The sequence below is a fragment of the Gymnodraco acuticeps genome, unplaced genomic scaffold (genome assembly GCF_902827175.1).
Source record: "Gymnodraco acuticeps unplaced genomic scaffold, fGymAcu1.1, whole genome shotgun sequence".
Classification (NCBI taxonomy): Eukaryota; Metazoa; Chordata; class Actinopteri; order Perciformes; family Bathydraconidae; genus Gymnodraco; species Gymnodraco acuticeps.
The window spans coordinates 778810-801903 of NW_022991046.1; the positions used below are offsets into that span (position 1 = coordinate 778810).

General features: G+C 42.5%; 1 protein-coding gene across 1 annotated transcript; it reads right to left on the minus strand.

The window, feature by feature from the left end:
- Positions 1–1004: 1004 nt before the first annotated feature.
- LOC117559844 (solute carrier family 45 member 3) lies at positions 1005–22039 on the minus strand. The gene is given in 9 exon segments (XM_034236546.1): positions 1005–1018; positions 5811–5943; positions 6547–6812; positions 7381–7747; positions 7750–7833; positions 14911–15104; positions 15603–16056; positions 18809–19032; positions 21892–22039. Coding segments are annotated over 9 exon segments (1884 nt in total).
- Positions 22040–23094: the final 1055 nt, after the last annotated feature.

The window sequence follows — 23094 nt, forward strand, 5'->3', positions numbered from 1 at the left end:
AAAGCCCATGCATATACAAGAAAACACCTTTTGAAAAGCTGTCCACTGTAGTAGCCTCTATCCGTGAAAGGGTTAGGGTTTCTGACAACATCCTGTAGTGAAGAAAATACTCACACTGTACAGTACATACAGGCAGAGGTGGGAGAAGTACTCAGATCTTGTTCTTGAGTAAGTAGAAGTACCAGAGTGTAGGAATACTCTGTCACAGTAAAAGTCCTGCATTCAAAATGTGACTCAAGTAAAAGTAGAAAAGTATTATCATCAAAATATAGTGAAAGTCGCGACAGTAAAAGTAGTCGTTGTGCAGATTGGTCCATTTCAGAATAATATATATGATGTGTTTTATAATGATTGATCATGAAAGTGTTCTCAAAGCTGGTGAAGGTGCAGCTAGTTTGAATGACTTTGTAGACTGCAGGGTAGCTGGTGGATTTACTCCAGGTGGAACTAAAGTCTGATTCAACACTTGGTTATATTTCACATCATTCATCCACATCTGTAAAGTAACTAAAGGGATTAAATGAATAGTGGAGTAGATGTGCACAACTAATATAAGCATCAGTGGGTTAATGAAATGCACAATATACATTTAAGTTATAATTATAATTATTAAGTACAAAGTAGCAATCATATCTTCTTTTTATAATTCTTATATTTGTAATCTTCTGTCACAACTTATTTTCTGTATCAGCGAGGACATTATTGTGTTTTTAATGCATGTTTGAAAAGGTCAAGTGCACATTTTATGACTGTCTATTATTATTATTTTACTTATTTGTTTTACTTTGTATTACTATTGACGTCATGATATATCAATTATGTTCTTTGCTATTTTTATTTATTTATATGAATACAATTTCAATTAATTCCACTCAATTGGGGACTTAAGTATAACTGCCCTGAGTAAACGATATCCTCTTACTAAGGGAGTTTTTAATATTCAGTATGATTTATAAAACCACTAATAATAATAATAATAACTTTAATTGATATAGCTCCTTTCATCAACCCAAGGTCGCTTAACAAAGAAACATATAACAAGACATACACAAAACATAAAAAGGGGGCAGAAATGGAAGTGTTACATTGCAGGGGGGGATGAGTGAGTTAATGTTGGAAGGCTTTGTTGAACAGATGAGTTTTCAGGGTTGATTTGAAGATGTCCAGAGAAGGGGCGTTACGGATTTCAGCAGGGAGGGAGTTCCAGAGGGTGGGGGCAGCGACACTGAAGGCACGGCCCCGAAACCACTCCTACATGAATGTTCTGAAGGCTGATGCTTTGTGCAAAGAGGCCCTCTGGTGGTTCAGCTGAGTCACACAAAGTACATCTGTACACTTTGAATGGTCACTTCAAACTTGATTTAAGGAAAGCCTCTTGAGATGAACCATCTCTTTTTCGAGGGTCTCCAACAACAAAATATACAATGCAAAAAACATTAATACAGCACATCAGAGCTTTCGTTAGCCAACCCACCCACACAATACTCCCCTAAATCCGAAATAAAAGTATACAAATATATTTGCACATATGTCCATACACACACACAGGAGCTGGGAAACATATTGTAACAATTACATAATCACACACCACACACACACACACACACACACACACACACACACACACACACACACACACACACACACACACACACACATACATACCATGTATACATCACTTAAGGGGACATTACATTGACTTACATGCATTTCCTGGAGACTTATCCTAACCTTAACCATAACCAACACATGCCTAACCCTAACCCTTACCCTAACCCTAACCCTAAACCTAACCAAGTCTTCACCCTAAAATTAATGATTCCCCTTATGGGGTCCTCCAATTTGTCCCCATAAGGGAGGCGAGTCCCCACACGTGACTGTGTAAACAGATTTAGGTCCCCACAAGTATAGTAATGCTAGGCCACACACACACACACACACACACACACACACACACACACACACACACACACACACCACACACACACACACACACACACACACACACACACACACACACACACACCACACACATACCATGTGTCACTTCAGGGGACATTACATTGACTTACATGCATTTTCTGGAGACTTATCCTAACCTTAACCATAACCAACGCATGCCTAACCCTTAACCTTACCCTAACCCTAACCCTAAACCTAACCAAGTTTTCACCCTAAAATTAATGATTCCCTCATGGGGTCCTCCAATTTGTCCCCATAAGGGAGGCGAGTCCCCACACGTGACTGTGTAAACAGATTTAGGTCCCCACAAGTATAGTAATGCTAGGCCACACACACGTAAATGCAACAATTATCCTAAACTAAATTATCTGTTAAATCATAATAATTATTTATTTTAAACGTACCTGCCAGTGTTTTTGGGAATAAAATATGGTGAAGGATATGCAGCCTTGATTCTGAATCTGGTGCAATAATATAATAACTAATCTACACTTTGTTTCATAAATCTCTGTATTTTTACAGTTTCAATTATATCAATATCCAGAGCAGAGCAACCAATGCCGATATACTGTATTAGCATCTGATAAAAGGCAACCATTTTATAATAATAGTAATCCTTATTTAAATAATAATAACAGTAATAATAATAATACAAAATGAGACACAAAACAACATTTATTTAACAATGTTACTGTCTACTCTGCCTGTAGTGAACTTCATTCAAATAAATTAATACATGTATCAAAATAAATAAATGATTGTAGAAAATCAAAAAGAACAAAATAAAAATATAAATGTATGGATGAAAAATTCAGTTAACAACATTGATCAGCATATAGGAGCATTACCTTTAGATTAGAATCTTTAATGACCACACAGCCAGGCTGGTGGAATTCGTGTTCAGTGCAGAGTATTACAGCTTGTTCCATACAATTCAACATACAATAAACAGACAATAAAAAGTACAACACACAGCACAGGGCAAAGACATATCATAACATAAAGTTCAAGGTGTGGTGGATTGTTATTGTTCATTGGGGTTATTGAGAGTCCATTTAGTATCCGTATTGCAAAGGGGAAGAAGCTGCTTTTGAAGCGGGCGGGTTTGGTGGACCTGTAGCGCCTCCCCGAGGGCAGAAGTTGGAAGACATGGTGACCTGGGTGGGAGGGGTCAGAAATGATTTTATTTGCCCTTGTGACAGTTCGTTGGTGGTGAAGTGATTCGAGTGATGGAAGGGGACTGCAGGTGATTTTTGATGCTTTATTGATGATACGTTGAAGTTTATTCCGGGAGAGGTTGTCTGAACTGCTGTACCAGACTGTGATGGATGATGTGAGGATGCTTTGGATGATGTAGAACCGGATTAGGAGATGTTTCCTCCTTTTAAGAGACAAATGGCTCAGGGAAATGCTTTAATAAATAAATAATCTGCATTGTGATAGCACACATTGGCCATTAACTGAGTGTAATTACAACAGGTTTTAAAGGTTGATTTCAGTAGCATCAGTACATGCTTGCTTTAACTGACCGTACAGACAAACCGCACATACAGTATGAAGTCTGAAGGAGAGGACTGCAGCATAATGCACCAGACATTAGTGTCACAGTGGTTTCTTAGCAACAGTACACAGCAGGATGTAAGTCCCTATCATTGACTGTACAAGGATATAAAAATAGCTTCTGTTTACACATTTGGGCGTGTGTCTTGAAAATTCATCACAATTTATAGAAGGATTCCATAAAAAGGCCCTATTTCGCTTTTTGGGGCGTTCCCTCTCCTGTAGTGTGTTATATGGGTTTTTGTTGTCTGCAAAGCCTAAAATACATGCGTTCCCTACAAAAGGAGTTTCTCTCACACCCAGGTGTATGGTTTAACCATGTCCTGGATGTAGGAAGGGCCAGATCCATTCGCAGCATGGTACGCAAGTACCAGTGTCTTGAAGTGGATTCTAGCAGTTACCGGAAGCCAGTGAAGGCAGCGGAGGAGCGGAGTGGTGTGGGAAAATGTAGGAAGGTTGAAGACCAGACGAGCAGCTGCATTATGGATGAGCTGCAGAGGTCGGATGGCACATGCAGGTAGACCAGCCAGGAGGGAGTTGCAGTAGTCTAGGCGTGAGATGACGAGAGCCTGTGGCGTGGGAAAAAAATTAGGGGAAGCCAATAATACGTCCTTTCTTTTGGGTCGGGGGTGTGGTGGTCAATGTAATAACGTAACCAGATGAGTGATTACAGCACCCGGTATCATTTTACACACATTTGTATCAGATGCAGGACTTACACACGCCTGATATCTAACCGACAGGTCCGCACGCACTCTCCAGCCGAAACTCTAATAAGCATTCATTCACAAACTAAATCAGGAGACCTTTAACGTTTTACGTGCGATTCGCTCCTTTTTTCCTCGCTGTACACAGCTCCAGTTTGGGCATCGGCCTGTCATCAGATTGTATTTGTTGTTGCTGCTGTAGCGGAAGTTTAGTACAATTATTTTTGATTAAATACTCCAAATCTCCACCCTCCATAATTGCACTTGCTTCAGTTGCTTGCTACTTTCTAACGGCGGTGAGAGTGGTGCAGTGACGCTATCTATCTTCTATCGATTAGATTTATGATTAAAAAATTATAAAAGTAGGGTAGACATGTGGATATTATCCGACTGAACAAAACGTGCATTTATCTAACAGGTTCGTTTTCCACTGACCTTATTTCGAGCTATTTTCCAAAATCTTATGGAGAAATCCCATTGCTTTTTTGTTGAGGGAAACATGAGGGAAACCGAGCGCAGCTTACTTCCGGGTTTTAGGATGCGTCACTGCAACACTAAGTTGATGCGATTTGATTGGATTGTGAGGCAAGGGAAGCCAGCCGCCTCTGGCTTCCCTTGGCATGGCCCTGACTAATCACAGGTTGGCAGGGGCATGACGTGAGCCTTGTCTGATTGGTCAATCCCTCCATTTTTTTTCACCAAGGGAAGCCAATTTCGGCTGGCCTCCTCTCGCAACAGAGAGTGCAATCTACTGTTTCACCATAACATCTACAGGGGCGCTGTTTCACTCTTTGTAAAATACTCAATGAGAATGGGGGAGAGATGGACCGGCAGCAACACACAACAAAGAATTTCCGAAACTAAACAAAGTGTTTTTATTTATTTATTAAAATTATAACTACAATCTGAAAAAACAGGGGAAGCCTGGCTTCCCTTGGCCTCCAGGAGAAACCGCCACTGGTTTGCAGTGAAGGACAGGTTGTTATCTAGGATCACACCCAGATTCCTTGCAGTCTGAGTCGGGGAAACAACAGAGGTGCCGATGTTGATAGTCAGGTCAAGAGTGGGACAATCTTTTCCCGGAAAAGCAGTTCTTGTCAAGGTTGAGCTTGAGGTGATGAGCAGACATCCACTGAGAGATGTCAGCTAGACAAGCAGAGATGCGTGCGACGACCTGGGTCTCTGAGCGGGGAAAAGACAAAATTAATTGAGTGTCGTCAGCGTAGCAATGATATGAAAAACCATGCGAGCTAATGACTGATCCGAGCGAGTTTGTGTACAGAGAGAAGAGGAGGGGAACGAGGACAGAGCCCTGAGGGACCCCTGTAGTTAATTGACAAGGGTCGGACTCGGACCCTCTCCAAGTTACCCTGTAGGTGCGGTCTTTGAGGTAGGAGGTGAGGAGGGAAAGCGCAGAGCCTGAAACTCCAAGTGCTTGGAGAGTGTGAAGGAGGATCTGATGGTTCACCGTGTCGAATGCAGCAGACAGGTCCAAAAGGATGATGACAGAGGAGAGGGAAGCTGCTTTAGCCGTGTGCAGTTCCTCAGAGACAGCGAGGAGAGCAGTTTCTGTAGAGTGACGGTCAGTGTTGGAGGTCAGCATCTTGGTGGAGTAGAGAAAGGCCGGCAGTCTGAAGCAGCAGCCGGAGACCATGTAGGCCCTCACAGTGCGAGCCAGCTGCACGATATAGCCCTGGCACAGCGACGGCAGCACCTGCAGGGGACACAGTTACATTTAAAGAGGCCCTATTATTATTATTATTTTACGCTATATTCAACATGATTTGTCCAGACTTTGGCCATTCAACCTTACTTAATTTTGAAATGTTATGTTTATCTAGTTTTCAAATGCAAATGACATTGAAATGCTTAATAAAAAAACAACAACGTCGCAATACGTTTTAAAGGTTAACAGTATTTTTTTTACAAGAAAAAACGTTTTTAAACTTCTCTTCCCTTGTATTTAATGTACAGTATTTTCCCACACATGGTACAAAATGCAAGAGTTTTTTTAGCTGCATTAAGCGAATAGAAATACTACTACGGAAAAAGTACGGTGACCGATACATGCAAACCCACTTCAACGGCCTAAAACACTTACATTAGGATAAACCCACTGCACTTCAAAAACAATGTAAATATAAAAACACAAACGTGCCAAAACTAATGCAAATGAAGATCTTCACCAACTTGATGAAACATGCGCAGCATTAACTTAAAGCTGCAATAAACGGAACGGAAATCAAAGGTAATGATATTAAAATATAAAGTGAAAAAAGGTTTGCACATAAAGTGTGGTGCATGGAGACTCTCTCACCTGTTTATCTGAGTGATAGAGAACCAGCAGTGTGAAGGGCACCACCTGAAGGACGCTGACTGTGTATCCTGTTACAGCCGCCATGACAGTAACTGTCATCACACTGTCTGATACACCAAGCGGTGGCCAACACCATCAGAGCCACACTGCAGTGCTGATGTACACCAGCCTGGCCCCCAGCAGAGAAATCCATCGGTCCATAATGGCGGAGCAGAGCACGGACACCACGCACTGCAGGAAGAGAGCCGGACTGGCCATACGCACACCTGGACAGCAGGGAATACAGAGGTATGAGCACAATGTATGATTTTAATTTGTTAGCTTAGATTTTGGAGCTTGGCCACGCCTTAACCCCCTCTCTAATCAGTGCTTAATATACTAATTTCCGGCCCAAAACATCCAGCCACCGTTTGTGTCCATTCTCTCAACCAACCCTCCCTCTCCCTTCCACTCATACATCCCTATTTCTACCTCATCCTTAGCCAGACCCCCTTCATTGATTCATCCCTCACTCTCTCATCCCTTCAAAATAATAATAATAATTTCAATTTATATAGCGATTTTCACGAAACCCAAGGACGCTTTACAATGGGAAACCCTCCCTTCCCTTATCCCTTCATTGAACAATCCCTCCACCCCTCATCCCTTTATCCCTTCAGCCCTCCCTTCCATTATCTCTTCATCCACCAATCCCTCCATCCCTCCCTTCCCTTATTCCTTCATCCCTACATCCCTTCCCTCCTTTTTCCCTTCATCCACTAATCTCTTCCCCCTCCCTTCCTTTATCCCTTTATTTGTTGAGATAATGTGCGCAGCTGAAGAAGTTTACTCTACCTTCATCGTAGTTTAGTCTTTCCTGTGACAGCGTCTCTGCGCTCGCCACATCGCGGTACAATCCCTCACCCATGAAATCACCAAAGATGATCATGAAGCTCTCCAGTGCTGTCCAGCTGCACAGCTCCAACAGAAACAGTCTCTTAATGATTGGTGGAACGCTCACAAACGCTGTGTCAGCACGAGGTAACACTGAGGAACACGCTGATGCACACCCGCCCAGTTTGACCAGGAAACACCTCGGTAGACTGAGGGACGAGCGAGGGCAGATTCTGCTGCTTTGCAAGGTCTTACTCCCTCCTCCTCTGGTTTCTTTCTTCTCTGGGATGAAGACGGTGGTGAGAACGCAGCTGAAGAAGACGAGGGTGGTAACAGGGTGAAGATGAAGGTCTCCAGCCCTCCCAGGTATATTGAAATGTGTGCTTGGCTCCAGTCCACGGCAGAATCACATATCTGGATTTAGAGATACAGTGGTTGACGGCAGTTATAACAGCCCACAACACTTACATTAGGAGAAACCAGCTGAACTTTCAAAACTGATGTAAATGGGTCATTCCAGAATTGGAGGACATTTCATGTCCCCCATATAAGAAATCTAATAATCCATGCCCAAAAAGCTAAAACATGCACTTGTTGTGTTAAACATACTTGTCTTGAGACAAAATGTATATAAAGTTGTAGAAAAAGTGGGTTCAAAATATTATTTAAATGATCAAATAGCTCTCGAACATCCCCTAAAATGGCATTTTTCTCTTGTCCCCGCTTCTTGGTGACCAACTTGCATGCCAAATATAACATTTAAAATAGGGATTTTATTATTCTATTGATATATGTCTCTTGTAATGGTAAAATCAATTTGTTAAATCATAAACATATTTTAGATAACAGTAATTTTGCACAGAAGGTGTGTCCCTCAACATGCGTTAAACCCTGTTACCCAAACCTTTTTAGATTGGCAGAGGGAGTGAAAAAACTGTAAATCAGATGACACAGTGGAAGTGACATCAGCAAGCCATGTGCTAGTGCCATGGGTAGACCAAAACTAAGTCCTCTCTTTTATTTTTCATATTTTTACAATCTTTTCAGTCTTAAAAGAGTGTGGCACTCTGACCCACTCAACCCTGTTACTGATATTATCAGAATAAAGCATATTAATTTCAAAGTTATCTTTCTTGCATTAGATATCCAAGTTTGTCCTTGCCTTGAAAGTAGCATTACATGCTACATCTAGCAATAATTACTGAGGTTAAAGCTCAAATTAGCATTGATTTTCAACCGTTACTTTCAACCCTGTTACTATAATGAGTAACAGTAATTCTTCATTGGAAAATATTAATTTGATGCCTAGCTGGGCAAATCACTTTTTTTGATGGTTTATTATCTGTTTTTCCTAAATACATAAAAAAAATTATAAAATAAAAGGTACATTTTTTAAAAATGTTGGTGTCTAAATTGTCCTCCAATTCTGGAATGACCCACCCCTTATTTTGCGTTCACACCAAAAAGAGTACTTAGTGCCGGGAACTTTTACCCCCATTTTTAGTGCCTGCTAGAGAGGTGGTACTATCCTGGGGAGAAAAAAGTACCAATTTCTATTGGCTGGGCGAATTGCAAACCACGCCCCGTAAAACTCTGAAAAGCTTTGTGAAGCCGCCATTGCATTTGCTGGCATTAGCATTATTAGCATTAGCCAACGGAGAGAGAATAACAGGTTAAAAGAAAACAAATAAAAGGTTCATTTTTCAAATATGTTGGTGTCTAAATTGTCCTCCAATTCTGGAATGCCTAAATGTGCCAAAATACATGCTGCTAATGAAGAAACATCTTCACCAACAACATGACAACACATGTGCAGCGTTTACTTCACACACTGTAAACCAAACGCTGCAAATACAAAGCCCTGCAAGAAGCCCAAAACACAACGGAAACCAGGGGACACTAAAAACTGACGCACACAGCTGGGACCGGAGCACTTGAGAGGTTTCTCAATACTCAAATTTCGCCTCCTCGACTCCTCGGTCCTCCGGTAGTGACCCGGAAATGAATTTCAGCGCGCCATTTTGAAGGACATCTCATTTCTCTAAATGCACACCGAGGACCGAGCATCGAGCGTCGAGGAGGCTCTCTGGAGGGGCTCTAACCGAGGAGACACTGATGGTTCCTCCACGGCTCCTCCGCGGATGCATTTCCGGGAACGGTGGAGGCGTGACGCACGGCCGGACTTATCTCAGCCAATGACAGCTCTGCATGCATCCCCTGGATATTATTTTAGAAACTGCTTTCATCGCGTCGCGATGTTTCCAGAGAGAACAGCTGTAAGGTCCATCCAGAAAGCAGAGCAGTGTGTATAATATATATCACTCAGTATAACAGGCCTACTCTCTTTATTTGCTTTAGTAGATAACTACAAACAAAGAGTCGATATTTTCTCAGACCATTTAGTGCTTCACATAATAAAATACACAACGGCTGTAGCCTGATTATGCTTTAGGAGCTGTAGGTGTGTGTGGTACAGTGTGTAGGTGTGTGTGGTACAGTGTGTAGGTGTGTGTGTGGTACAGTGTGTAGGTGTGTGTTGTACAGTGCGTAGATGCGGCGGACAGACGGGTCTCAGTTGGTTTGGTGTCCTATGCTTACTTTTAATACTTGTACAACTTTTGGCCCGTAATTTCAATTCCCCATTTCAGCGACCAGAGAGAGGGGGGTGGATATATCCAGTCTCTGATTGTGTTACGTTATTATGAGAGTGCTCTCATACTTGTTTGATTCTGAAATTGTATATATTTATATAAATATGTGTGTGTGTGTGTGTGTGTCCGCATCTGTAGCCTGTTATTGTCTCATTATACCGCACTGTGAATGAATTAAAAGTAAATATATAAGTGGTCATGAACACATCTGTCCATCAGACAGAGGGCTGCTGTGCCTCCTGTCATCATTAATGGACGTCTCGTTACAATGACCGCTCAGAGGAGAGGAGTTCTCATTTCTCTAACCGCCTGCTGCTTCCACTCCTCTCTCCTCGGCTCCCCTCCTCAGTCCTCCGCTCGCATCTCCTGTGGGCGGCACCAAGTATCGAGGAGGGGAGTCGAGGATAGGAGTCGAGGAGGGGAAATTTGAGTATTGAGAAACCTCTAATGTTTGTAGATATCTACTAAACTACAGCAAATAAAGAGAGTAGGCCTGTTATACTGAGTGATATATATTATGCACACTGCTCTGCTTTCTGCATGGACCTCACAGCTGTTATCTCTGGAAACATCGCGACGCGATGAAAGCAGTTAATAAAATAATATCCAGGGGATGCATGCAGAGCTGTCATTGGCTGAGATAAGTCCGGCCGTGCGTCACGACTCTTTGAAACATCTCTGTTCCCGGAAATGCATCCACGAAGGAGCCGTGGAGGACCGTGGAGGACCCATCAGTGTCTCCTCGGTTAGAGCTCATCCAGAGAGCCTCCTCGATGCTCGGTCCTCGAAGTGCATTTAGAGAAATTAGATGTCCTTCAACATGGCGCGCTGAAATTCATTTCCGGGTCACTACCGGAGGACCGAGGAGTCGAGGAGGGGGATTTGATGAAATGAGAAAGGGCCAAGGTATCATGCAGTTCAAGTTCAACAGGTTGCTGGTTCAAGTAATCTGGTGAGGGAGGATCTTCTACTGCATTCCTTTGATTTAATTTGACCCTTATGTTGTGTTCGGGTCTCCCGTGACCCGTTTCAAGTTAAAATTATATGATAACTACATACTAGTTTTTTTTAAAGGAACAAGTGTTAAGGGAAATGTTTACATATGTCCTCAGTTATTGTATGTATAGACTAGAGATTGTGTATATTCTGTACTATAGGGATGTAATACTGTTATTGTACCAGTGTGAGGCACTGTAGTATTACGTGCTACGTAATGACCAGTCTTGCGTCATGTAAATGAGGGTGTGTTCACCTGATGCACGTGTACACTGGCTGAGCGAAGGAATCACCTGTGATGCAGAGGAATACATCATGCTCAAGGGCTAAACAGTTCATTGTCTCCATCTCCAATATTTCTCTCCGAGTGCAGCGTAAGAAGAAGCTGCCATCCTAAACCTCAACAACAAGGCTTCATGATAACAACTATATAAACACTAAAAAACAGATTTTGACAATTTTAGCCAAGGTCTCTAAAAATAAAGTGTATAATTTGGTGTTCGGGTCTGGGAAGACCCAGCAGCATTGTTGTGGGTGACTCGGGGTCAAATTTGGCCCAATCAAGAATCATCTTTGATTTGACCCACCCCACCCCCTTCATCCACTGTAACAATAATTGTTCACAACATGCACCTGGTCTCCCATCCCCCCACAGGAACTCCACCTTCCTCAAAGAAATATGTACACACACACACACACACACACACACACACACACACACACACACACACACACACACACACACACACACACACACACACACACACACACACACACACACACACACACACACACAATCTTGTGGCATGAACAACATTGTCCAACAAAAGCTTTTTTACCTTTTTCTAGCATGAATCTATATGGGTAAATTTTGACCTGTAACACCACAGAGATTACTGTAGTTAATCATTTAAAGTTGGGGGGAAATTGTATTCTAATATTAGTCTATTATAGTCAGGTAACATAATTATCCACTGTCTTCACTATAGGGAATATAATGAGTGAATTTAATCAAATGTTTTACTTAAATATGTGGTGTAATGTGTTTTGGGGCCATAAAATACAATTACAACAGGAATGTACGGTTATGAATGTATTATAAGTTAGTTATGATGTAGTTAAAACAATATTGGATGATACTCATTATTTGTGAGTGTTTTGGACTGAGATAAATCATGGGTCAAAATTGACTCGTGAACACCATGAATGGTAACAGCTTTCGAACACAATACAAGGGTTAATACAAATCCTAATCTAAAAAACTAAAAGGTTTCAAAAAATGTTGATTCAGAATCTGGTTGATTGCATACTGGCTTTACACAAACTAGGAATTTGGAAAATGTGTATAATGTATAACTATTACGTTACCATTGACTGTTAGCAGGCTCAATGTCGAGTCAAGGCAACATAATAAAGGAGACGGTAGCCGAAGTAATCAAAAAAAGAATTTAATTAATAATTACCACCATGGTTGAAACAAAGGAAATATAAAGTAATGACAGACAAGAACACATACTGCACAGACAGGATCAGCCCCAGACAAAGGGTAAGGCAGAATACTTATACATGAGGTACTGACGAGACAAGACACACCTGGGTTAATTACAAATGGGTACACCTGGATAAACCATATAAAAACCATAACAGGAAACTACAGCTAGACATGAAACATCACACTAGGAGCGCCTGATCAGGGCACAAACACATAACACCCCCAAAAAAAATACGAATTGTACTAACAGCACCGGTATGGACGGCCCTAACCCCCACTCCACCCCATGGATAAATAGCACCCCCCCCCCCCCCCCCCCCCCCCCCCCCCCCCCCCTGTCGACACAGTCCTCCATTCTGGGCAATGGAAAACTATCAGGCCTAGTCACGTTATTTACCCGGCGAAAATCCGTACAAAACCTATCTGTCTTGTCTGACTTATCAACCAATAAGCACGGCGAGCTCCATGGGCTGAAACTGGGCTCAGCGATATTGTTAGTGAGCATGTATTCCACCTCTTTCTGTAACCGCGCCCGCTTATATGGATTCACGCGATACGCGTGCTGTTTAATGGGTAATGCCTCCTCACATCGATGTCATGTTGTAATACGGTCGTGCGCGAAGGAATATCGGAGAACAGCTCACAATGAGACCCAACCAAACCCCTGATATCATCTCGCTGCGTTGTTGATAAATGACCAAGATGACAGTCAAGAGTGATCAATGACTCAGTGTTTGTCAACCGTCCCTCCACGACCGCCTTGGATGGAATAATGACGTCATCTTCCAGTTCTCCAACCCCCTCTGAAAAACAAAGACTGTCATTACTCTCATCAACGCTAGATGGGGCCAACATACAAACTGACATCGGCATAGTGGACACACTCGCAGAGGGAACAACAATACTGTCAATAGGATTCACCAGAGGCTCCCTCACATAATATGGCTTAATCATATTAACATGACACAAGCGAGTCTTCCGCCCACGATCCGGTGTTTCGATCAGGTAGTCCAAATCCCCTACTTTCTCTCTAACCAGGTATGGCCCACTAAACCGTGCTTGTAAGCTGGAGCCTGGGACAGGCAACAACACTAAAACCCTCTCCCCTGGCACAAACGTTCTATCCCGAGCCTTCCTGTCATACCAGCCCTTCATCCTCCCCTGTGTGTCACTCAGATGTGTCCTCGCTAGTTCACATGCCCTCTTCAGTTTCTCCCTAAAGCCACAGACATAGTCTAACAGGTTCTTCGGCTCGCTCTCCCCCAACCACTTCTCCCTCAGCAGCTTAAGCGGCCCCCTAACCGAATGCGCAAATACCAGCTCTGCAGGACTGAATCCCAAAGATTCCTGCACCACCTCCCTTGCGGCAAACAACATTAAATGAACCCCTTCATCCCAGTCGTCCTTCGTGTCACGACAGAACCTTTCCAAAGCCCCCTGGGATTGTGGGTGATATGGGCTAGAGAAACTATGCGATATATCCAGCTGCTTTAAAACCTGCGAGAAGATGCGGGATAAAAAAATTGTACCTTGGTCGGACTGTACCACGCGAGGCAAACCAAAAACGGAGAAAAACCTCACCAAGGCCTGTGACACTGTTTTGGCCGTTATCCGTTTCAGTGGAATCGCTTCCGGAAACCGTGTGTTGGCACACATAATGGTCAAAAGAAAGCTATTACCTGCCTTGGTTCTAGGGAGTGGACCCACACAATCAATGATAACCCTCTCAAAAGGTTCCCCCACTGCCGGGATAGGGTAGAGTGGCGCTGGTGGAATGACCCCGTTAGGTTTACCCACCACCTGACACGTTGAACACCCCCTGCAGTGCTGCACCACATCCCGTTTCAACCCTGGCCAAAAAAATTGACGCAGCACTCTATCATATGTCTTATTGACCCCCAGATGTCCTGCGAGCCTGTGATCGTGAGCCAAACACAGAATATCGTGACGGTATCTAAACGGAACCACAACCTGCGTCACCACATTCCAATCATTCTCCGCTGACGCGTCGAGGCTAGGAGACCATTTACGCAGCAATACCCCGTCCCTCAGGATATAGCAACTTTTAGAAACCTCACTCTCTCCCACTCCCACAGTGTTCGCAAAAAGGCCTGACAGGCTTGGATCTCTACCCTGTTCCGCGATAAGCTCCTCGCGAGCAAAAGAAAACCCAGCCGCGCTACTGGCAGACTCACACGAGGAAGTAGAGGGCAGTAAAGGGCTGAGACCGGCTGGAATAGATGGAAGAACAGCATCACATTCAAGAGGGGCAATTTCAGGAACAAGCTGAGACGATGACCACAAGTCGGGTTGCCCCGGGAGCGCCCCCTCCACCTCAGGCTCCCGTGGTACTGCACCCTGGGGATTATCCATAAGTGGGTCACGACAGTCAGGCACCCCGTTAACAGTCGCTATGATGGTATCAAACAAGTCCACGTCGTCCTTTTCCTCGGCCAGAGCCTTAATAACCATGGCCCGCGTGACTGCACATGAGGAGAACACCCTCGGATACGCATCCGCCAGGACATCCACCGCCCCAGACTCTGCTGGCACACAAGTCACATCTGCCTTCACGAGGACCCTACCCCCTGCCAGATCATTCCCGAGGATTAATGACACGCCCTCGACAGGAAAACAAGTTTCCACCCCAATTACCACTGGCCCCGACACCAACTCAGATGTAAGATAGATAGTGTGAAACGGAACTTCCATGACATGCATTCCAAAAGACCTGACAGTTATCCCAGCATCCACCTCTGAACCACTGTCAAAAGGCAGCACATCTCTCCGAATAAATGACTGGGACGCAGCCGTATCCCTTAATATGGTCACAGGAACCTTCACCCCTTCGCCGGACAAGGATACAAACCCCTCACTGATGAACGGTAAGTAAGCTTTCATATCCTCACCCCTTTGGGCATCCCTACTCAGAGATGTGTGTGTGGGTGTGGGTGTCATTACCAACGATATTTGTTTACTGGGACGGGTAAGGGCAAAACAGTTCTCCTTTATGTGGCCTTTTTTACCACAGTGGAAACACTCACGCATTTCTCCCCTCATTCCCCGCTTAGCAACCTCGCCCACACTGCCACCGCCAGAGGCCACAGGCCTGTCACCCAAGCCCCACCTCGGTCTACTCTCCACACTGCGCACGGGATAATTAGGTCTGTCAAAGAGCACTTTGTGCGTCAACACAAACTCATCCGCAAGGCTCGCAGCCACCGAGCACTCAGTCACCTTATGTTCATTAATGTACATCGCCACATTATCGGGCAAACAATAGGACTTAAACTCCTCAAGAAGCACGAGTTCCCGCATCTTAACCAAAGTGTCCACCTTCTCCGACGCGCACCAACGATCAAACAACATCTCCTTCTCGTAAGCAAACTCCACGTAGGTCTGCACATTGTTCTTTCTAAGAGCGCGAAACCTCTGCCTATACGCCTCCGGCACAAGCTCGTAAGCCCTAAGGATAGCAGCCTTCACCACGGCGTAATCCTGGGTGTTTGGGCAAAGTGACGCGTAAACGTGTTGTGCTTTCCCGGTGAGTGCGCTCTGGAGAAGTAATGTCCACTGGTCATTAGGCCATTTCAGAGTTGTGGCTATATTTTCGAACATAGAAAAATATTTGTCAACATCCTTCTCTGAAAATTGCGGGACCAGACGTAGGTGCCTAGTAGCATCGAACCTAGCTTCAAGATGCACTGCCCGCGCCTCTACCTTAAAGAGTCCTCTCCTGCTGATGTTCAGGTGTATATCAGTATGTATTGTCTCTACTTTAAAGAGTCCTCTCCTGCTGATGTTCAGGTGTATATCAGTATGTATTGTCTCTACTTTAAAGAGTCCTCTCCTGCTGGTGTTCAGGTGTATATCAGTATGTATTGTCTCTACTTTAAAGAGTCCTCTCCTGCTGATGTTCAGGTGTATATCAGTATGTAGTGTCTCTACTTTAAAGAGTCCTCTCCTGCTGATGTTCAGGTGTATATCAGTATGTAGTGTCTCTACTTTAAAGAGTCCTCTCCTGCTGATGTTCAGGTGTATATCAGTATGTAGTGCCTCTACTTTAAAGAGTCCTCTCCTGCTGATGTTCAGGTATATATCAGTATGTAGTGTCTCTACTTTAAAGAGTCCTCTCCTGCTGATGTTCAGGTGTATATCAGTATGTAGTGTCTCTACTTTAAAGAGTCCTCTCCTGCTGATGTTCAGGTGTATATCAGTATGTAGTGTCTCTACTTTAAAGAGTCCTCTCCTGCTGATGTTCAGGTGTATATCAGTATGTATTGTCTCTACTTTAAAGAGTCCTCTCCTGCTGATGTTCAGGTGTATATCAGTATGTAGTGTCTCTACTTTAAAGAGTCCTCTCCTGCTGATGTTCAGGTGTATATCAGTATGTAGTGTCTCTACTTTAAAAAGTCCTCTCCTGCTGATGTTCAGGTGTATATCAGTATGTAGTGTCTCTACTTTAAAGAGTCCTCTCCTGCTGATGTTCAGGTGTATATCAGTATGTAGTGTCTCTACTTTAAAGAGTCCTCTCCTGCTGATGTTCAGGTATATATCAGTATGTAGTGTCTCTACTTTAAAGAGTCCTCTCCTGCTGATGTTCAGGTGTATATCAGTATGTAGTGCCTCTACTTTAAAGAGTCCTCTCCTGCTGATGTTCAGGTGTATATCAGTATGTAGTGTCTCTACTTTAAAGAGTCCTCTCCTGCTGATGTTCAGGTATATATCAGTATGTAGTGTCTCTAATTTAAAGAGTCCTCTCCTGCTGATGTTCAGGTGTATATCAGTATGTAGTGTCTCTACTTTAAAGAGTCCTCTCCTGCTGATGTTCAGGTGTGTATCAGTATGTAGTGTGTCTACTTTAAAGAGTCCTCTCCTGCTGATGTTCAGGTGTATATCAGTATGTAGTGTCTCTACTTTAAAGAGTCCTCTCCTGCTGATGTTCAGGTGTATATCAGTATGTAGTGTCTCTACTTTAAAGAGTCCTCTCCTGCTGATGTTCAGGTGTATATCAGTATGTAGTGTCTCTACTTTAAAGAGTCCTCTCCTGCTGATGTTCAGGTGTGTATCAGTATGTAGTGTCTCTACTTTAAAGAGTCCTCTCCTGCTGATGTTCAGGTGTGTATCAGTATGTAGTGTCTCTAATTTAAAGAGTCCTCTCCTGCTGATGTTCAGGTGTATATCAGTATGTAGTGTCTCTACTTTAAAGAGTCCTCTCCTGCTGATGTTCAGGTGTATAATCAGTATGTAGTGTCTCTACTTTAAAGAGTCCTCTCCTGCTGATGTTCAGGTGTGTATCAGTATGTAGTGTCTCTACTTTAAAGAGTCCTCTCCTGCTGATGTTCAGGTGTATATCAGTATGTAGTGTCTCTACTTTAAAGAGTCCTCTTCTGCTGATGTTCAGGTGTATATCAGTATGTAGTGTCTCTACTTTAAAGAGTCCCTCCTGCTGATGTTCAGGTGTATATCAGTATGTAGTGTCTCTACTTTAAAGAGTCCTCTCCTGCTGATGTTCAGGTGTATATCAGTATGTAGTGTCTCTACTTTAAAGAGTCCTCTCCTGCTGATGTTCAGGTGTATATCAGTATGTAGTGTCTCTACTTTAAAGAGTCCTCTTCTGCTGATGTTCAGGTGTATATCAGTATGTAGTGTCTCTACTTTAAAGAGTCCTCTCCTGCTGATGTTCAGGTGTATATCAGTATGTAGTGTCTCTACTTTAAAGAGTCCTCTCCTGCTGATGTCAGGTGTATATCAGTATGTAGTGTCTCTACTTTAAAGAGTCCTCTCCTGCTGATGTTCAGGTGTATATCAGTATGTAGTGTCTCTACATGTCTCCATGCTTTAATGTTCAAAAAGCTCTTTATTTTTCTCATACTGCCTGTGCTGCAGCACCTCCTTTCTGTTTACTCTGTCTGAAACCAGAGCCCAGTCTGCTCTGATTGGTTAGCTGGCCGGCTTTGTTGTGATGTCCCGCCTATCACTTACAATGTGTTGGAGCGCTAGCCAATAGGAGCCCGAGTGTTACATAGTGATGTCACTATGTTCAGGAAGTAAACAAAGGAGTCCAATAGAGAAGGATATTTTAGAGATGTTAGCCTTTGAAGACCATGTACATGCACGGAAACCTAAATAACACACCACAGGAAAGGGACAACCCCAAAAAGCATTATAGGGCCCCTTTAACTTATTCACATCTAGATTGAAGGGTTAACGTTGTGCACAAATTAAGACGTGAATGTGTGTAACTCACCAGCGCACAGAAGTCTGTCAGACACACAGCTCCAGCCTGCAGAGCGGATATCAGCCAGGGTTTTGAGGACAGGTGCGCGGCCCCTGGCATGAGCTCCAGCCCTATTATGATTCCCAGGCTGAACACCCAGATAAACGGCCGGCGACGACCAAAATGACCCTGCCACGAATCGCTCGCTACGCCAATGACCGGTAGAAAGATCAATGCTAGTACTAGGGCCCCCGCTGGCAAAAAGAGGACATTTCTGAATACATTGGTTATGAAATACATTGCTGGACAATGAGAAACTGGCAGGTAACATCAGAAAAAATTTAGGCAAGACATCTTCTGCTCTACACCTGTAGTAAAAGTGACACAAGAGTTTCTCTTCTCTTTCTCCAAGTATTTCTCTTTTCACATGTAATCTGCAAGCGTCTTAATAGTCTGTCTGTTCTCTCTACTGAACCACAGTGACCCAGCTGACTGGAGCCAAGGAATGAGGCCATTATGCTAATTACAGACCAGAGGTGGGAAGGAGGTGGAGTATAAATACCTCGTTACCGTACTTAAGTACATGTTTCTGGTATCAGTACTTTACTCCACTATTTTATTTTCTGACAACTTTTCACTTCTACTTCTTAAATTTTGAACACATATACCTGTACTTTCTACTTCTTACATGTTGAACCCAAATACCTGTACCTTCTACTTCTTACATGTTGAACTCAAATACCTGTACTTTCTACTTCTTACATGTTGAACTCAAATACCTGTACTTTCTACTTCTTACATGTTGAACTCAAATACCTGTACTTTCTACTTCTTACATGTTGAACCCAAATACCTGTACCTTCTACTTCTTACATGTTGAACTCAAATACCTGTACTTTCTACTTCTTACATGTTGAACACTAATACCTGTACTTTCTACTTCTCACATGTTGAACCCAAATACCTGTACTTTCTACTTCTTACATGTTGAACACAAATACCTGTACTTTCTACTTCTCACATGTTGAACCCAAATACCTGTACTTTCTACTTCTTACATGTTGAACACAAATACCTGTACTTTCTACTTCTTACATGTTGAACCCAAATACCTGTACTTTCTACTTCTTACATGTTGAACACAAATACCTGTACTTTCTACTTCTTACATGTTGAACCCAAATACCTGTACTTTCTACTTCTCACATGTTGAACTCAAATACCTGTACTTTCTACTTCTTACATGTTGAACCCAAATACCTGTACTTTCTACTTCTTACATGTTGAACTCAAATACCTGTACTTTCTACTTCTTACATGTTGAACTCAAATACCTGTACTTTCTACTTCTTACATGTTGAACTCAAATACCTGTACTTTCTACTTCTTACATGTTGAACCCAAATACCTGTACTTTCTACTTCTTACATGTTGAACTCAAATACCTGTACTTTCTACTTCTTACATGTTGAACTCAAATACCTGTACTTTCTACTTCTTACATGTTGAACCCAAATACCTGTACTTTCTACTTCTTACATGTTGAACTCAAATACCTGTACTTTCTACTTCTTACATGTTGAACCCAAATACCTGTACTTTCTACTTCTTACATGTTGAACCCAAATACCTGTACTTTCTACTTCTCACATGTTGAACCCAAATACCTGTACTTTCTACTTCTTACATGTTGAACACAAATACCTGTACTTTCTACTTCTCACATGTTGAACCCAAATACCTGTACTTTCTACTTCTTACATGTTGAACACAATACCTGTACTTTCTACTTCTCACATGTTGAACCCAAATACCTGTACTTTCTACTTCTTACATGTTGAACACAAATACCTGTACTTTCTACTTCTTACATGTTAACCCAAATACCTGTACTTTCTACTTCTTACATGTTGAACACAAATACCTGTACTTTCTACTTCTTACATGTTGAACCCAAATACCTGTACTTTCTACTTCTCACATGTTGAACTCAAATACCTGTACTTTCTACTTTACATGTTGAACCCAAATACCTGTACTTTCTACTTCTCACATGTTGAACCCAAATACCTGTACTTTCTACTTCTTACATGTTGAACACAAATACCTGTACTTTCTACTTCTCACATGTTGAACCCAAATACCTGTACTTTCTACTTCTTACATGTTGAAACAAATACCTGTACTTTCTACTTCTTACATGTTGAACTCAAATACCTGTACTTTCTACTTCTTACATGTTGAACACAAATACCTGTACTTTCTACTTCTTACTCAATACCTGTACTTTCTACTTCTTACATGTGAACACAAATACCTGTACTTTTCTACTTCTTACATGTTGAACACAAATACCTGTACTTTCTACTTCTTACATGTTGAACTCAAATACCTGTACTTTCTACTCTTACATGTTGAACACAATACCTGTACTTTCTACTTCTCACCTGTTGAACTCAAATACCTGTAACTTTCTACTTCTTACATGTTGAACTCAAATACCTGTACTTTCTACTTCTTACATGTTGAACTCAAATACCTGTACTTTCGACTTCTTACATGTTGAACTCAAATACCTGTACTTTCTACTTCTTACATGTTGAACCCAAACACCTGTACTTTCTACTTCTCTCATTTCCCAAACAAGCTGGTTCCTTTAGTCTGAATGTGTGTTTGATGCGTGATCATTATTCATTTAGAGTCATTGCGTGCCTATTGATTTGAACACGATCCGTGTATCCATCATTTCCTGGTCTTCTCTAAAGAAGAGGGACCAATGGAAACGTTGTCATGTTGCCGTTGTTCAGCATGGAAACATTCATTAGCTAACAATGACATTATTGTTCTATTAATATAAAGGGAGGTCAGGTACTCTTTAAAACAGCTGCTTGTTATGGGGACTTTTTACTGAAGTACATTTCAAAGCCTCTTTACTTTTACTTGAGTAAAGAAGTTTAGTCAGTACTTGACACTTAAACACGAGTGTCTGTACTTCTACTTGAGTAAAGGATGTGTGTACTTTTGCCATCTCTGTTACTGATCCGGGAGTAACGGACAACATGCAGGTAACTAGTAATTGTAACCTCCCAACCCAGTGTAGTTTATCCACTTACCGAACACCATGGTCATGTGCTGTTTCTCCATGCCTCTCTGCATCAATAGAGGTGGTACGTAGACGTTTCCCACAGCGATGCACATATTCAGACCAAATTATATTGTGCACACCATGAGCATCATCCTCAACGGATTTTCCTTCTCCATCTTTGGTTTATGTTTGCAGTATTTAAAGCCTGGCTGTCCGTTTTTTTAGGATGTCTTTGTCATAATGTGTCGCGACACCTTTTTAGACTTTCTTATCTATGTTTGTTGGCATTAGATAAGTCTTTCTTTAAGGACAAACAACGCTTCCCATCAGAGAACAACTTGTATACAACTTCAGCCGGCGTGCCGTCTTCTTGAGAGTATAGCACTCCCTTCTCTCCTGTAAATATATTGGGCCTATAAGAGACAAAAAAGCACCTGTTACTTATAGAATAATTGAAGGTTTCCATGTGCAAATTGGTAATGTTGCTACATAATCATGTTCTGACTTGAATTAACTTGCATTTTCTCTAAATTTCATGTTTGCGCCTGTTGTAAATGGGGTCATAAAGTTACCTGCACACTTTTCAGATGACCTGAAAAGTAAGTACTTCACTTACTCACATACCCCCTGTAATAATAATAATAATAATAATAAATGATATTTATATAGCGCCTTTCAAGGGACCCAAGGTTGGTGTACATGGTGGACAAACAAAACAAACCAAAACAAATAAAGGAAGCCGAGGGACCAAGAAAGGGCTAGGGCCCGAAGGCCAGGGTGAACAGGTGTGTTTTGAATGATGATTTGAAGATGTCCAGGGAGGCATCATTACGGATCTCGGCAGGAAGTGCCGAGATCCGTAGGGTGGGGGCCGCAACACTGAATGCCCTGTCACCAACAGTTCGGAGGCAAGAGCGGGGGATGGAGAGCAGGCCCGTGTCTGAGGACCGCAGACTCCGAGAAGGGGTGTAGGGATGGAGGAGGTCCGATAAGTACTGGAGGGACTTGTACGTGAGGAGGAGTGTACCCTGAATTCTCAGAAAAACACTTCACATATGTGTTCAGAAGTGTGAGGAATCTATCTGCCGTAAACTAGGTTAACATTAATAGTAGGTGAAAATCATAACTGTAAATATCCTCCACTTATAATCCATGATCTGTTAAGTTTTCTGTGCGGTACAGCATATACAATAAAAAAACACTAATTTCCTTGAATGAAATTCACGCAACT